This window comes from Bombina bombina, chromosome 7, assembly GCF_027579735.1.
Source record: "Bombina bombina isolate aBomBom1 chromosome 7, aBomBom1.pri, whole genome shotgun sequence".
NCBI classification, from domain to species: domain Eukaryota; kingdom Metazoa; phylum Chordata; class Amphibia; order Anura; family Bombinatoridae; genus Bombina; species Bombina bombina.
Window position 1 is genome coordinate 493,866,668 of NC_069505.1, and position 18,568 is coordinate 493,885,235.

Sequence of the window (18,568 nt, forward strand, 5' to 3'; positions counted from 1 at the left end):
ACCACGTTAGAGAGTGCCGAACAATCGGTTTTAAAGATATTAATTGATATATCTTCGTGTAATCCCTGCACCATTGGTTCAGCATACAGAGCTGAAGAGGTCGCATGTGAAAACGAGCAAAGGGGATCGCGTCCGATGCAGCAGTCATAAGACCTAGAATTTCCATGCATAAGGCTACCGAAGGGAATGATTGAGACTGAAGGTTTCGACAGGCTGTAATCAATTTTAGACGTCTCTTGTCTGTTAAAGACAAAGTCATGGACACTGAATCTATCTGGAAACCCAGAAAGGTTACCCTTGTTTGAGGAATCAAAGAACTCTTTGGTAAATTGATCCTCCAACCATGATCTTGAAGAAACAAGTCGATTCGTATGAGACTCTGCTAAATGTAAAGACGGAGCAAGTACCAAGATATCGTCCAAATAAGGAAATACCACAATACCCTGTTCTCTGATTACAGACAGAAGGGCACCGAGAATCTTTGTGAAAATTCTTGGAGCTGTAGCAAGGCCAAACGGTAGAGCCACAAATTGGTAATGCTTGTCTAGAAAAGAGAATCTCAGGAACTGATAATGATCTGGATGAATCGGAATATGCAGATATGCATCCTGTAAATCTATTGTGGACATATAATTCCCTTGCTGAACAAAAGGCAATATAGTCCTTACAGTTACCATCTTGAACGTTGGTATCCTTACATAACGATTCAATAATTTTAGATCCAGAACTGGTCTGAAGGAATTCTCCTTCTTTGGTATAATGAAGAGATTTGAATAAAACCCCATCCCCTGTTCCGGAACTGGAACTGGCATAATTACTCCAGCCAACTCTAGATCTGAAACACAATTCAGAAATGCTTGAGCTTTCACTGGATTTACTGGGACATGGGAAAGAAAAAATCTCTTTGCAGGAGGTCTCATCTTGAAACCAATTCTGTACCCTTCTGAAACAATGTTCTGAATCCAAAGATTGTGAACAGAATTGATCCAAATTTCTTTGAAAAAACGTAACCTGCCCCCTACCAGCTGAACTGGAATGAGGGCCGTACCTTCATGTGAACTTAGAAGCAGGCTTTGCCTTTCTAGCAGGCTTGGATTTATTCCAGACTGGAGATGGTTTCCAAACTGAAACTGCTCCTGAGGACGAAGGATCAGGCTTTTGTTCTTTGTTGAAACGAAAGGAACGAAAACGATTATTAGCCCTGTTTTTACCTTTAGACTTTTTATCCTGTGGTAAAAAAGTTCCTTTCCCACCAGTAACAGTTGAAATAATAGAATCCAACTGAGAACCAAATAATTTGTTTCCCTGGAAAGAAATGGAAAGTAGAGTTGATTTAGAAGCCATATCAGCATTCCAAGTCTTAAGCCATAAAGCTCTTCTGGCTAAGATAGCCAGAGACATAAATCTAACATCAACTCTAATAATATCAAAAATGGCATCACAGATGAAATTATTAGCATGCTGGAGAAGAATAATAATATCATGAGAATCACGATTTGATACTTGTTGCGCTAGAGTTTCCAACCAAAAAGTTGAAGCTGCAGCAACATCAGCCAATGATATAGCAGGTCTAAGAAGATTACCTGAACATAGATAAGCTTTTCTTAGAAAAGATTCAATTTTTCTATCTAAAGGGTCCTTAAACGAGGTACCATCTGATGTAGGAATGGTAGTACGTTTAGCAAGGGTAGAAATAGCCCCATCAACTTTAGGGATTTTGTCCCAAAATTCTAACCTGTCAGGCGGAACAGGATATAATTGCTTAAAACGTTTAGAAGGAGTAAATGAATTACCCAATCTATCCCATTCCTTAGCAATTACTGCAGAAATAGCATTAGGAACAGGAAAGACTTCTGGAATAACCGCAGGAGCTTTAAAAACCTTATCCAAACGTATAGAATTAGTATCAAGAGGACTAGAATCCTCTATTTCTAAAGCAATTAGTACTTCTTTAAGCAAAGAGCGAATAAATTCCATCTTAAATAAATATGAAGATTTATCAGCATCAATCTCTGAGACAGAATCCTCTGAACCAGAAGAGTCCAAAAAATCAGAATGATGGTGTACATTTAAAAATTCATCTGTAGAGAGAGAAGATTTAAAAGATTTTTTACGTTTACTAGAAGGAGAAATAACAGACAAAGCCTTCTTTATGGATTCAGAAACAAAATCTCTTATGTTATCAGGAACATTCTGCACCTTAGATGTTGAGGGAACTGCAACAGGCAATGGTACATCACTAAAGGAAATATTATCTGCATTAACAAGTTTGTCATGACATTTAATACAAACAACAGCTGGAGGAATAGCTACCAAAAGTTTACAGCAGATACACTTAGCTTTGGTAGATCCAGCAGGCAGAGGTTTTCCTGTAGTATCTTCTGGCTCAGATGCAACGTGAGACATCTTGCAATATGTAAGAGAAAAAACAACATATAAAGCAAAATAGATCAAATTCCTTATAAGACAGTTTCAGGAATGGGAAAAAAATGCCAAACATCAAGCTTCTAGCAACCATAAGCAAATGAAAAATGAGACTGAAATAATGTGGAGACAAAAGCGACGCCCATATTTTTTGGCGCCAAATAAGACGCCCACATTATTTGGCGCCTAAATGCTTTCGGCGCCAAAAATGACGCCACATCCGGAACGCCGACATTTTTGGCGCAAAATAACGTCAAAAAATGACGCAACTTCCGGCGACACGTATGACGCCGGAAACGGAAAAGAATTTTTGCGCCAAAAAAAGTCCGCGCCAAGAATGACGCAATAAAATGAAGCATTTTCAGCCCCCGCGAGCCTAACAGCCCACAGGGAAAAAAGTCAAATTTTTGAGGTAAGCAAAAAATATGATAATTAAAGCATAATCCCAAATATGAAACTGACTGTCTGGAAATAAGGAAAGTTGAACATTCTGAGTCAAGGCAAATAAATGTTTGAATACATATATTTAGAACTTTATAAATAAAGTGCCCAACCATAGCTTAGAGTGTCACAGAAAATAAGACTTACTTACCCCAGGACACTCATCTACATGTTTGTAGAAAGCCAAACCAGTACTGAAACGAGAATCAGTAGAGGAAATGGTAAATATAAGAGTATATCGTCGATCTGAAAAGGGAGGTAAGAGATGAATCTCTACGACCGATAACAGAGAACCTTATGAAATAGACCCCGTAGAAGGAGATCACTGCATTCAATAGGCAATACTCTCCTCACATCCCTCTGACATTCACTGCACGCTGAGAGGAAAACCGGGCTCCAACTTGCTGCGGAGCGCATATCAACGTAGAATCTAGCACAAACTTACTTCACCACCTCCCTTGGAGGCAAAGTTTGTAAAACTGATTTGTGGGTGTGGTGAGGGGTGTATTTATAGGCATTTTAAGGTTTGGGAAACTTTGCCCCTCCTGGTAGGAATGTATATCCCATACGTCACTAGCTCATGGACTCTTGTTAATTACATGAAAGAAATATATATATACATACATACCCATCTTTAGACATCTATATTTATGTGTCTATATGTGTTTATATGTGTATATATGTTTATATGTGTATATATGTCTATATGTATACATATGTTTATATGTGTATATATGTTTGTAATTACATATGTACACACACACACACACACATATATATATATACATACATACCCATCTTTAGACATCTATATTTATGTGTCTATATGTTGAAGCCCTTTGCAGCCTTTTTTTTCCTAACACCTGAGATCTCCTATCTTTCAGCCTTTATAACTTTTTGTGCAATATTTTTTTAAATAATGTTTATCAGATGGTGTTATTATGAGTGTAACTGTACATTGTAATGTATTTTTGATGTGTTTTGTGACCCTTTTGTTTTCGCAAAACAGTTAACCAGAGCTCTTAGGTTGCGCTAATCCGACGCACTTAAAGGGATAGTACAGTCAAAATAAAACTTTCATGATTCACATAGATTAGGCAATTTTAAGCAACTTCCTAATTTACTCCTATTATACATTTATCTTCGTTCTCTTGGTATCTTTATTTTAAAAAGCTGGAATGTAAGCTTAGAAGCCGGCCCATTTTTGGCTCAGCACCAGGGTAGTACTTTCTGATTGGTGTCTAAATGTAGCCATCCAATCAGCAAGTGCTACCCAGGTCAAAAATGGGCCGGCTCCTACGCTTACTTTTCAGCTTTTTTATATAAAGATACCAAGAAAACAAAGAAAAATTGATATTAGAAGTAAATTAGAAAGTTGCTTAAAATTGCTCCTCTATCTGAATCATGAAATTTTATTTTTGACTAGACTGTCCTTTTAAACTTCAATTGTGCTCAAGCGATCGCTTTTACTTTCCACTTGTAATACGAGCAAAAAAAAAAAAACAAATTGCGCAAACAGCCACAAATAAACGCCTTCCTGCTCGAGTGTAACTATTAGAGCACCACTCGTAATGTAGCCGGAAAATGGAGATCCACTTAAAGGTATCACAATCTGCTATGAACAGTATTTTTTTTTCTCTAATACATTTAATTATAATCTTTTTTTTTCTTGAGACAACGAACAAGAAATTGTTGAGGCTTGCCAATGCTCAATAAAAGTAAAAAAAAATATAAATATATATGTTTAAATATGAGATCTGTGAAGTTTGGGTTTAGAAAAAGGTCTGTGAACAAGAAGAAGAGACTTGTGAGGTTTGGAGACACCTGTGACATTGGGGAAACATATGTAATCCAACAAAGGATTAGGAGCACAGGAATTTATAGCACTTAAAGGGATATTCCAGACAAAATTGGAAACCACATGGGTGCATTTCGGTATTAAACAGAAATAATTTTGTAATATACATGCATTAGCAAAAATGCTTCTAATAAAAGCTATAGCTGTTACAAAAGTGTATTTAAGTATGCACCGTGCACCAGCATTTTAAACACAGCACTTGCTCAGAGAGACTAAGGTGCTTGTTCCATCTGGTAATGACTCACAGCTAGATTACGAGTTTTGCGTTATGACTCAAAAAGCATCGTTATGGCCCATATCGATGCTTTTTCCCTACCGCCGCTATTACAAGTCTTGTCAGAATAGGTTTACCGCACACTTTTTTGGCCATCACGCAAGTAAGTACAGTACCGCACTTTAAGAAAAGTCCTTTTTCAATGGGACTCCCATAGCGCCGGTATTACGAGTTTTGCTGTGAGGCCAAAAAGTGAGCGGTACAGCCTAAAATGACAAGATCTGTACCACCATCTAAAGTCAGTAGTTATGAGGTTTATGTTACAAAGCTGTAGCATAAAACTCATAACTAAACTGTTAAAAAGTACACTAACACCCATAAACTACCTATTAACCCCTAAACTGAGGCCCTCCCGCATTGCAAACACTATAATAAAATCATTAACCCCTAATCTGCCGCTCCCAAAATCACAGCCACTAAAAAAAATGTATTAACCCCTATTCCGCCGCTTTCTGACATTGTCACCACTATAATAAACCTATTAACCCCTAAACCGCCCCCCCCGCATCACAACCACTATTTAAATATTATTAACCCCTAATCTGCCGTCCGCCCACACTGCCGCTATAATAAAACTATTAACCCCTAAACCTAGCCCTAACGTAACCCTAACACCCTCTAACTTAAATATAATTAAAATGAATCTAAATAAAACGTACCACTATTACCTAAATAATTCCTATTTAAAACTAAATACTTACCTGTAAAATAAACCCTAAGCTAGCTACAATATTACTAATAGTTACATTGTAGCTATCTTAGATTTTATTTTTATTTTACAGCTAAGTTTTTATTTATCTTAACTAGGTAGACTAGTTAATAAATAGTGAACTATTTACTAGCTACCTAGTTTTTGCCCCGCAAAAGGCCCTTTTAAGGGCCATTGGCAGTTAAGTGTAGGCTAGGTTTTTTTTTTATTTTGGGGGGCTTTTTTATTTTGATAGGGCTATTAGATTAGGAGTAATTCATTTTTATTTTTGATAATTTCTTTTTTTAATTTTGTGTAATTTAGTGTTTATTTTTTTTTTGTAATTTAGATAATTGTATTTTATTAATTTAATTTATTTAATTTTATTGTAATGTTAGGTGTTAGTGTAACTCAGGTTAGGATTTATTTTACAGGTAAATTTGTATTTATTTTAACTAGGTAGTTAGTAAATAGTTAATAACTATTTACTAACTAGTCTACCTAGTTAAAATAAATACAAACTTACCTGTGAAATAAAAATGAAACCTAAGCTAGCTACAATATAGCTATTAGTTATATTGTAGCTAGCTTAGGGTTTATTTTACAGGTAAGTATTTATTTTTAAATAGGAATAATTTAGTTTTTAATAGTAAGTTTTATTTAGAATTATTTTATGTTAAAATTAGGGGGTGTTAGGGTTAGGGTTACGTTAGGGTTAGACTTAGGGCAGGGTTACGTTAGGGGTTAATATATTTATTTAGTGTTATTGATGTGGGAGGCCAGAGGTTTAGGGGTTAATAACTTTAGTATAGTGGGGACAGCAGATTAGGGGTTAATAAGTGTAAGCAGGTGGTGGCGACGTTGGGGCGGCAGATTAGGGGTTAATAAATGTATGTAGGTGGCAGCAACATTGGGGGTGGCAGATTAGGGGTTAATAAGTGTAATGTAGGTGGCGGTGATGTTAGGGGCGGCAGATTAGGGGTGTTTAGACTCAGGGTTTATGTTAGGTTTAAACATACATGTTTTTTCAATGGGGCTGCGTTACGGAGCTTTTCATTCCGCGATCGCAGGTGTTAGGCTTTTTTTTAGCAGGATCTCCCAATTGATGTCTATGGGGAAATTGTGCACGAGTACGTCAAAACACCGCTTGTATTTGGGTAAAGGATGGAGCTCAACGCAACCATATCGCCCGCACAAGTCGTTTTTTTGCAAACCTGTAATAGCATCGCTATTAAAGGCGAGCGGTGAAAATAATATTTTTTTTCTTTCATGATTCATATAGAGCAGCAATTTTAAGCCACTTTCTAATTTACTCTTATTATCAATTTTTCTTCGTTCTCTTGGTATCTTTGTTTGAAAAAGCAGGAATCTAAGCTTACAAGCCAGCCCATCTTTGGTTCAGCACCTGAACCAAAGATGGGCCGGCTCCTAAGCTTACATTCCTGGTTTTTCAAATAAAGATACCAAGAGAACAAAGGAAAATTGATAATAGGAGTAAATAAGAAAGTTGCTTAAAATTGCATGCTCTATCTGAATCCTGAAAGAAAAAATTTGGGTTCATTATCCCTTTATCTTTTATTCGTTGCTCACACCATATTAAAAAGGCACATAAGAATAAAATTGGGGAAAGTCAGACCCAGACCGATGACATGTTTCGGATTTACGTCGTAATAAAAAAAAAAAAAATATGCTTACCTGATAAATTTCTTTCTTTCCGGGCATGGAGAGTCCAAGAAACATTCTAATTACTAATGGGATATAACTTTCATTATTCATATAGGACTTTTAATTGACTTTCCAATTTACTTTTATCATCAAATTTGCTTTTTTCTCTTGGTATTCTTAGTTTAAACTAAACCTAGGTAGGCTCATATGCTAATTTCTAAGCCTTTGAGGGCTGCCTCTTATCACATGCTTTTTAAATCTCTTTTCTACACAAAGAGACAGAAAGTACACGTGGGCCATATAGATAACACTGTGTTCAGGCACAGAAAGTTATTTAATATCTAGCACAAAACAATGCTAAATTTAAGACAAGGTAAAAAGTACATTAATATAACTGTGTTGGTTATGCAAAACTGGGGAATGAGTAATAAAGGGATTATCTATCTTTTAAAACAATAACAATTCTATGGTTGACTGTCCCTTTAAGTATCACTTCCCATACCCATAACCCTCAGTCATTGGGCTGAAGGGAAACGGAAAAAGAAGATAACGCATAGAGGTGCCGGAGTACTAGACAAAAAAACTGCCGTCTTAATTTGAATAAGGGAGGGTCGTGGACTCTCCATGCCCGGAAAGAAAGAAATTTATCAGGTAAGCATACATTTTGTTTTCTTTCCTATGGCATGGAGAGTCCACAAAACATTCTAATTACTAGTGGGAAACAATACCCCAAGCTAGAGGACACAGAATGAATAGGGAGGGAGAACAAGACAGGTGGACCTAAACTGAAGACACCACCGCTTGAAGAACTTTTCTCCCAAAGGAAGCCTCAGCTGAGGCAAAAGTATCAAATTTGTAGAATTTGGAAAAAGTATGCAGAGAGGACAAGTGGCCGCCTTACAGATTTAATCCACAGAAGTTTCATTTTTGAAAGCCCATGAAGATGAAACAGCTCTAGTGGAATGAGCCTTAATTTTCTCAGGAGGCTGCTGTCCAGCTGTCTCATAAGCTAAACGGATAACAGTTCTCAACCAGAGAGAAAGAGTGGTAGAAGTGGCCTTCTGACCCCTACACTTACCAGAGAAAACAACAAACAGGGCAGAAGTCTGATGAAAATCTTTAGTTGCTTGAAGGTAAAATTTAAAGGGACAGTCAAGTCCAAAAAAAACTTTCATTATTTAAATAGGGCATGTAATTTTAAACAACTTTCCAATTTACTTTTATCACCAATTTTCCTTTGTTCTCTTCATATTTTTAGTTAAAAGCTAATTCTAGGAGGTTCATATGCTAATTTCAAATGTGGAATGCATTTTGACCACTAGAGGGCATTAGTTCATGTGTTTCATATAGATAACATTGAGCTCATACATGTGAAGTTACCCTGGAGTGAGCACTGATTGGCTAAAATGCAAGTCTGTCAAAAGAACTGAAATAAGGGGGCAGTTTGCAGAGGCTTAGATACAAGGTAATCACAGAGGTAAAAAGTATAATAATATAACTGTGTTAGTTATGCAAAACTGGGGAATTGGTAATAAAGGGATTATCTTTCTTTTTAAACAACAACAATTCTGGTGTTGACTGTCCCTTTAAAAGCATGCACAACATCCAACTTATGCAAAAGACGTTCCTTCTGGAAAGAAGGGTCAGGACAAAAAGAAGTAACAACAATTTCCTGATTAATATTGCGATTCAACACTACCTTAGGGAGAAACCCCAGCTTAGTATGAAGGGCTGCCTTATCAGCATAAAAAATAAGGTAAGGGGAATCACACTGCAGAGCCGAAAGTTCGGAAACTCTGCAAGCAGAAAAAATAGAAAGAAGAAACAAAACCTTCTAAGATAGTAATTTAAAGGGACAGTCTACACCAAAATTGTTATTGTTTTAAAAGATAGATAATCCCTTGTTTACCCATTCCCTAGTTTTGCATAACCAACACAGTTATATTTATATATTTTTTACCTCTGTGATTATCTTGTATCTAAGCCTCTGCAGACTGCCCCTTTATTTGTTCTTTTGACAGACTTGCAGTTTAGCCAATCAGTGATGGCTCCCAGGTAACTTCACGTGCACAAGCACAGTGTTATCTATATGAAAAACATGAACTAACATCCTCTAGTGGTAAAAAACCTGTTAACATGCATTCTTAAGAGGTGGCCTTCAAGGTCTAAGAAATTAGCATATGAACCTCCTAAGTTAAGCTTTCAACTAAGAATACCAAAAGAACAAAGAAAAATTGGTGATAAAAGTAAATTGGAAAATTGTTTAAAATGACATGCCCTATCTGAATCATGAAAGTTTTTTTTGGACTAGACTGTCCCTTTAATATTAACAGGATGCATCGGCTCAAACGGATCCTGCTACAAAACTCAAAGAACAAGGTTAAAACTCCAAGGAGGAGCAACAGATTTAAACACAGGCCTGATTCTGACCAAGGCCTGAACAAAAGACTGAATATCTGGCAGAACTGCCAGACGTTTATGCAGAAGAATAGACAGAGCAGAAATCTGACCCTTCAAAGTACTGATTGACAAACCCATCTCCAGGCCCTCCTGAAGAAAAGCCAAAATTCGAGGAACCCTTACTTTGTTCCAAGAAAAACCTTTTGAATCACACCAATAAAGGTATTTACAACATACCCTATGGTAAATTCTGTGAGTAACCGGTTTACGAGCCTGAAGCATAGTATCTATGACTTTCTCAGAGAAGCCACGTCTAGCCAAACTTAGACGTTCTATCTCCAAGCAGTCAGCTTCAGATAAACCAGAAGGGACCCTGAAGTAGAAGGTCCTTCCTGAAAGGTAACCTCCACAGCGGAAGACATGACATCGTCACCAGATCCGCAAACCAGATCCTACGAGGCCATGCAGGAGCTACTAGAATCACAGAAGCTCTCTCCTGTTTGATGCGAGCAATTACTTGTGTAAGCAACGCAAACGGAGGAAACAGGTATGCTAGATTGAAGCTCCATGGAACCGCTAAAGAATCTACCAGAACGGCTTGAGGATCTCTTGACCTTGAACCGTACTTTGGAAGCTTGCCGTTTTGACGAGACGCCATCAGATCCAACTCCGGAACCCCCTACCTGAGAGTTATCATTGTGAAAACCTCTGGGTGGAGAGCCCACTCTCCGGGATAAAAAGTCTGCCTCCAGGTGTCCACCTCTGGTATGTGGATGGCAGAGAGATGGCAATCGTGAGACTTCGCCCACTGGAGAATGTGAGACACCTCCTTCATTGCCAAGGAACTCCAAGTTCCTCGCTGGCGATTGATGTAGGCCACCGAGGTGATGTTGTCCGACTGAAATCTGATAAATTGAACCAAAGCTAGCTGAGGCCAAGCTATTAAAGCATAGAAAATTGCTCTCAACTCCAAGATGTTTATTGGAAGAGGCGACTCCTCTGTAGTCCACAGACCCTGAGTCTTTAAGAAACCCAAAGTGCTCCCCAGCCTAACAGGCTGGCGTCCGTAGTCACAATCACCCAGGAAGGCCTCAGGAAGCATGTCCCCAAGACAGATAGTCCTGTGAAACCCACCAGGAGAGAGAGACTCTTGTTGGGGAATCCAAATTTATCTTCTGCGAGAGATCTGAGTGATCCCCGTTCCATTAACTGAGCATGCATAGCTGCAGAGGTCTTAGATGGAACCGAGCAAAAGGAATGATGTCCATGGAGGCAACCATCAGACCAATCACCTCCATGAATTGAGTCACAGATGGACGAATAGCAGACTGGAGAGACAGGCAAGAAACATTAAGTTTGGATTTTCTGACGTCCGTCAGAAAAATCTTCATGGACAGGGAATCTATGATTGTTCCCAAGAAACACACCCTTGTATCTAACAAGGGATTCACTTTCCACCCGTGGGAACGTAGAATAGACAACATCTCGGTATGAGAACTTGCTAGATGAAAAGATGGTGCTTGAACTAGTATGTCGTCTAGATAAGGCACCACAGAAATACCCTGGGACCTCACCACTGCCAGAAAAGCCCCCAGAACTTTTGTAAAAATTCTGGGAGCTGTAGCAAGGCCAACAAGAAGGGCAACACACTTAAAATGTTTGTCCTGAAAGGCAAACCTTTTATACTGGCAATGCTCCCTGTGAATAGGAACATGAAGATACGCATCCTTCAGATCTATGGTCGTCATGAACTGACCCTTTTGGACCGAAGGAAGAATAGAACGGATGGTCTCCCTCTTGAAGGACGGAACCTTGAGGAATTGATTGAGACACTTTAGGTCCAGAATGGGACAAAAAGTGCCCTCCTTCTTGGGAACTACAAATAGATTTGAATAGAATCCTATACCCTGTTCCTCTAGAGGAACTGGAACAATCACTCCCAGGGATGAAAGGTCCTTTACGCAGTTTAAGAAGGCCTCTCCCTTTATCTGGTTCACAGATAACCTTGACAGGTGGAACCTGCCCCTGGAAGGACAAGATTTGAATCCTATTCTGTAACCCTGGGATACTATATCTATGGCCCAAGGATCTGGAACATTGCGTATCCAAGCCTGCTGAAAAATAGAAAGCCTGTCACCCACTTTATCCACTACAGGATCAGGGGCGGCTACTTCATGTTGATTTAGAATCAACGGAAGGCTTCTTAGCTTGCTTCCCCCTATTTCAAGGCTGACTGGACCTCCAAGAAGACTTGGATCCGAAGAGGAAGACTTCTGTCCCTTAAAGTTACAAAAGGGAAAATTAGAATTCTGGCGACCCTTAGGTCTATTCTTTTTATCCTGAGGAAGGAACGAACCCTTTCAACTTGTAATGTCAGAAATAATTTCTGCCAGACCTGGTCCAAACAAGGTTTTACCCATATAAGGCAGAGATACAAGCTTGGATGTAACCTCTGCAGACCAAGATTTTAACCAGAGAGCTCTGCGAGCTAAAATAGTATGTTGGCATCACAAATTAAGGTATTGGCTAGCTTGAGAGCCTTGATCCTGTCTTGGATCTCCTCTATAGTAGTCTCTTCTAGGATAAGATTAGATAAATCATTGCACCAATAAGATGCTGCCTCCGCAACTGTAGCAATACTAGCAACAGGTTGCCACTGTAATCCCTAATGAATGTACATCTTCTTCAAAAAAGCCTCAAGCTTCTTATCCATGGGATCCTTGAAAGAACAACTATCTTCAATAGGAATAGTAGTTCTCTTAGCCAGAGAAGATATAGCTCCCTCTACCTTGGGCACCATGCACCACGAATCACGAATAGAATTAGCAACAGGAAACATCTTTTTAAAAAGAGGGGACGGGGAAAAAGGAATCCCTAGTGTGATATATCAGGTTAATTAACTGGGGAGGAAAGTTTACTCAGACAATCTGATTTTGGGCAGTCTAGTTAACATAAAGCAAACATATGAACATTACAATACATCAAACCTCTAACAATTGTCTCTTCACAGGTAAAACAGATTAACATATCAAGTTAATTAACTGGGGAAGAAAGTTTACTTGGGCAGTCTAGTTAACATAATCACACAGGAACACAATTAGTTTACCCAGACAGACTCCTGAGACACAATCAGATCTGAAACGTAAATAAAATACATCTTATTACAAATTATAAAAACAGCTCTTACTAACTATTAAGTCCTTTATGCCCACTTGGTTTATAGAGTCACAATTGCTCCCACAAGGGGCACTCACACCCTGTACCCATCCTGTATTTATGGATACAGGGTGACATGGACGTAAGACAGAGTTATGAAAGTACATGGGGCGTCCAGCATATAAAATTCCAAATATCCATGCAGTCTCTGGGTATCCTTAAGCCCATGTACCTCCTTCCCAAAGAATGTTCCATAACAGGCCCTCAGATCTTGGTGACTCATGTCACACCTAGTTAATCCCATTCCTGAATTATAATATCTGCCAATACGGTCTGGAACTGGAAATACATCCACAGATGAGGGTACATCATATACCCTATTAAGCTTACTAGACCTCTTTGGATTCTCCGTAACAGATGCGTCGGATTCTTCCAAAGTAGCAAGAACCTCCTTCAAAAGAACTCGAAGGTGTTCTAACTTAAATCTGAAATTAGTCTCCTCTGAATCTGCAGAATTGGTCACTACAGTATCAGAATCTGACAATTCCCCCTCAGAAGCCACTGAAGAATCATCCTCATCAGATAATTAAGACAAACTGACTAACGCAGCCTTAGCGGAGTCAGCCTTACTAACATCAATATGTTTAGATTTCCTCTTATACTTACCAGAAACTTTTGGAAAAGCTGATAAAGCTGCAGAAACAGTAGAAGTAATCTGCGCAGCGAAATCCCCAGATAGAAAAACACCCCCAGGAGGTTGTTGAGAGGAACTGCAGGGCACTGCATGTGAAGCTTGGGAAGCTTGAGGGGAAAGCTGAGGTGTAGCTAGGATAACACTATCCTGAGAGACAGGAGGCTGAGGGAGAGACATCTTATCTTTGAAGTTTTATTTAGACATGAAGAGCAAAACTGTACAGGAGGAATAATTTTAGCCTCCAAACACAATAAGCATTTTTCAAATTAATCAACTTCAGTATTAGTGTCCATAATCAGTTCCTAACAATTAATAAAAAAATGTAAATGCCAAATTAAGTAAATTTATATGAAGCAATAAAACATAAATAAGCACCTAAAACCTGGAAGTTGCTGTCCCACTAGCACAGAAACCGGACACACCTGGTAGCAAAATACACCTCCTTGTTACCGGAACAGCCCAAATCCACTTGCCCCAGTAGATAGAGGAAACTGCAACCTCCACACTCGAAGCCGAAAACTGGAAGTGCCGAGGAGCGGTCACGTGATCGCAATAAACCCCACCCCTTTTTTTTTTTTTAAATTGCACTAAACAAAAACAGCGCGAAAACAAACAGCAGCAAAAAAAGTGATTGGGTCAATAAGCTGAGCTGAAAAAGCGATTGCAACAAGTAAAACAAACACCTGTCAAACACTTCATACACTCTCCATCTCTGAGCCCCAATAAAAAAAATGCCTCTTTTCACATAAAAGCAGTGCCCCTAAAACAGATTAAAATACTATCCACAAGTATTTAACCCCTATAGTGCCAGTACCTTCAAACCTATAAGGGAAAGCACTTACCTGTGGATCCTGCTTTGTCAGGCAGGAGCTGTTTTCTGAGGTGTGACAGCTTCACCATTTGTACCAGGGACCTATAGAAAAGAAAGAGCAGAGTAACCGACTCTGGGTTTCTATAATAGGGGTAGCAATAATGTTGGAAGTTTAAACAAAGACCACCTCACCGTCTTCTTACTGCTAATAGCCACTTACTAAAGAGATTGATATGGACACAGCATAGCCCCAATCCTTACTTACAGGGAATAGTACCCATTAAAAGGATTAAAATGTTCAAACACAATCTTCGCCATCTTCCCGTGATCAAGGCAAAGAGAATGACTGGGGGTTATGGGTAAGGGAAGTGATACTTAACAGCTCTGTTGGGCTGCTCTTTGCCGCCTCCTGCTGGCCAGGAGTGAATATCCCACTAGTAATTAGAATGTTTTGTGTACTCTCCATGCCATAGGAAAGAAAAGAGGTTAGGAAATCTCAAACAGCTAAAAATGGGCTGTAAAGTTTGAAAACGTTAGGTGATGTTTTTAGTGTTTTGTTCAGATAAATAAGAGATCTGACAATCTAAATATATTTTCATTAGACTATTTTTTTTATTTAGAGACAAGCAGAATGTTTTGATAGGATGTTTCAGTATTTATATACCATAGAAATCTAAAGAGAATAGAAAGATGTATAGAATGAAAAGTAGGGCATGCACATTTTTTCGTGGAAGATTTATTAAGAAAGGGGTCATTAAACTTGTTCCACAAATAGATCATGGCAAAATCCCAGAACTTTCCAAATATCTGAGAGATCGGATTTCACTGGAGAATTTTCTAAAAAGTGAACATTGTGAGAAAACTAAATGATATATAGAAGAAAAAAATGTTGTAGACAAATACAAAGCTACAAATGTAATTGTTATATCTCTTAAAACAGTTATTTATGAAAACAAAGGGAAAACAAACTATTCCAACAATTGTAAAAAGGAAATTAAGGAAGTTCTGGGTTTCATCAGAACAGTTTATATTGCTGCTGAGTGCTGATTGGTACAGTTTTGATATAATGTTATTTATTTTTTTCTGTATAGTTTTATTTGCTACTGTTGGGAATCAGTAAACATCTGATGCAAATATATGAAGCCTCCTGTTTTGCAATAAAATCTATTTGTTAATTAATCCCTGTTTTCTATTAGATGATGAAAAGAAATTTCTATTTAAATTTGATGCCACTCGTTTGAGACAAAGCTTAGGCAACATGTCCCGACTACACCATGCAGAGTTATACATGTTCAAAAAAGCTCCCTCAACTGAGGACAAGATTCCTTGGGAAGAACGCGTGGAGTTATACAGGGTAAGATGGTGTCAGAAGTGGGATCTAAGCAGACAATGCATCAAGTAGATATGGTGTGATTCTCTATAAGAATATCAAGTACCTCTCTGCCTTCCATTAAACAATCAGCTGTAGAAATAGTTTGAATTAAAGGGACATGAAACCAAATTTACTTTCTTTCATCATCCAGATAGAGCATGCAATTTTAAACAACTTTCTAATTTACTTCTATTATCAAATTTTCTTCACTCCCTGTATCTTTTGTAGAAAAGCAGGGAAGTTAAGCTCAGGAGTGAGGAGTGTGGCAGCAGTTTTGCAAGAATATTATCCATTTACAAGAGCACTAGATGGCAGCACTATTTCCTGCCACAGAGTGATCCAGACACCTACCTAGGTATCTCTTCATAAAAAAATACCATTGGAACGAAGCAAATTGGAAACATTTTTAAAGTTGTATGCTCTGAATCACAAAAGAAAAATGTTGGGTTTCATATCCCTTCAATTCCTTTGTAGACTTTCAATATTTTTGTAAGCAGCAGCTCTCCAGTTTTCTTTCTGTCCATCTGTCTTTCCATCCCTCCTTCACATTGTCCCTCTCTCTTTCCATCCCATGTTCTCTTTCTTTATGTCCATCTGTCTTTTTGGCTCTCTTTCTCTCTATCTTTCCTTGTATCCCTTTGTGTTTCAAACCAACGTGTCTTTCTCTTTGTAACTTTTTTTATCTGGCCCAAATCTTTTACTGTCTCTCAGAACTCCTCCCCCCCAGCTCAATCTTTCCAACTCTTTCTCCAATATCCAGCTTGCTCTCTCTCTCCAAACTTTCTCTCCCCAAGTCTCTGCCACCTTTCTCTCTCTCTCCCCAACTTTCTCTCCATCCTCCAGATCATATTCTATCTTCAACTTGATCTCCTTCTTGCAGTCTTCTCTAATTTCTCTCTCTATACATTTCTCACCACCAGATTGTTATGTCTATTTCTGCTTAATTTCTCATTTTATTTCCTCCCAACTCTTTATCTCTCAATCCTATCTCTGTATTTCCCCACTGTTCCCTTTATCTCCACAACTTTCCTTTCTTCAATTCTCTCTATCCATCAACCAACTTTTTCTCTTCACCTCACAACTCTCTCTCCCTCTCCCAAGGTATCTCCATCTACCCAACTATATCTCCATACCCCAACTGTTTCTTCATTTATGAATTCTCTCTTTATCCCCACATTCTCTTTCCCCCTTTGTGTCTTCTCAGTCTATTCTTCAATCATTTCAATACATTATGTATTTCTCAATGTCACCCATTTGACACTGTTTCTGTTCACTTTTATATTCTATCTCCGTTACTTATCCTTTTACTGTGACCTCCTTCTCCATCTTTCTTTCTGTCCACCATCTTTCTTTCTATCAATGTCTTTTTCCGGCCTGTTAGTATCTATGTCAACTATATATATTCACCATCTATTTTTATCTTCTTTCTTCTCACCTTATCTTAATTTTCTTTCATTGGTTATCTTCTAAATTCATTTTCCCACCTCACCTTTCCACTCTATGGATCCTGTGTAATAATAAAACACAATATAAATAAATAACATAAGGTTAAGAATTACTATGATGCTTTATAGACTTATTTTCCTATAGACTACTATGATGCGTTACAGAGTAAAGGTTAGGCATACATTTACTGAACTGTAACCCCCCCCCCCCCCCCTTCTCTTCCACTACAGGTTAAAGGGAATTATTCCAGGTACATCAACAGCAAGTTTGTATCATCTGGAACATCAGACGAGTGGATTTCATTTGATGTCACAGAAGTTGTAAAAATGTGGCTGACCGATAAAGGTGAGATATGACTATGGGACACTCTGGTGGACATAAATATATCCCTACAGCAAGGCAGTTGGGTTGCAAATGTGTATAACTGAGGGTTGGGGCAACACATTTCAAAAGTTCACTGGATTAAACACGACTATACATGGACACATTGACCCTAGGAATTGTGGACAAGGACTACGATATGTCTCTGGTACTTTAGCAACCCAACTAGAAGACTGTGTAAGGAGATTAACCTATGCTTGTCTTGCTCTTTTTCAGAGGAAGAAGAAATATTTAGACTAAAAGTGGCCTGCAACTGTGAAGAAGCGGAAACGGAATTAAAACTTAATTTAGAAGGTAATGGTTATAAGAACATTACCTCAATAAAATTCTCAGTAAGGAAGCTCTCAAAAATATTGATCAGGTGCTCATTGTAACACACAATCAAAGTGGTACTTGATGAACATGGGGGCCCTTATAATATCTATCAAAGGGGTCTATTCCAGTTCATTAAAAATATGATTTTACATGTTTTTACCTGATCAGATATGGGGCATATTTTGCCATAGCCCAACCAGACGTGTGTCTAGTGCAGTAGTATTTGTGGGAGGCATCAGATTTTTAGAGGGTAGTTTTACAGTATGGAGCTTTCCTACCACTAAGTCAGTGGTTTTGAAACCTGTCCTCAGACCTTCCCAACAAGCCAGGTTTTCAGGATTACATTGGATGAGGAGCAGGTAAAATAACCATGTTTACTAATCAGTTGATTATTTCACCTGCACTCCAGTTTAGATATCCTCAAAATGTGGCCTGTTAAGGAGGCCTGAGAACAGGTTTTAAAACCATTGCCCTAATCAATTAATCCCGGTTGTCTTATGAAAGTGCATGACATCCTTTCTTACTTGGCCATCCTTGGTTGTGAAAAATATATGAGGCAAATATTGGGGGTGGGGGGATTCAGTTAGCAGCAGATTTCCTGTTGCCTAGGGCAGCACAAAAACTAAATACACCATTGAGTCAG

The 18,568-nt window shown here is 38.4% G+C and overlaps 1 protein-coding gene across 1 annotated transcript in view; it reads left to right on the forward strand.

The window, feature by feature from the left end:
- Nucleotides 1–18,568, forward strand: part of TGFB1 (transforming growth factor beta 1) — a 38,177-nt gene that overhangs the window by 9,783 nt on the left and 9,826 nt on the right. The window contains exons 2-4 of the mRNA XM_053721640.1: nt 15,608–15,765; nt 17,460–17,574; nt 17,827–17,904. Of these exons, the coding sequence (XP_053577615.1) occupies nt 15,608–15,765; nt 17,460–17,574; nt 17,827–17,904 (351 nt within the window). The remainder of the gene's footprint in view (nt 1–15,607; nt 15,766–17,459; nt 17,575–17,826; nt 17,905–18,568) is intronic.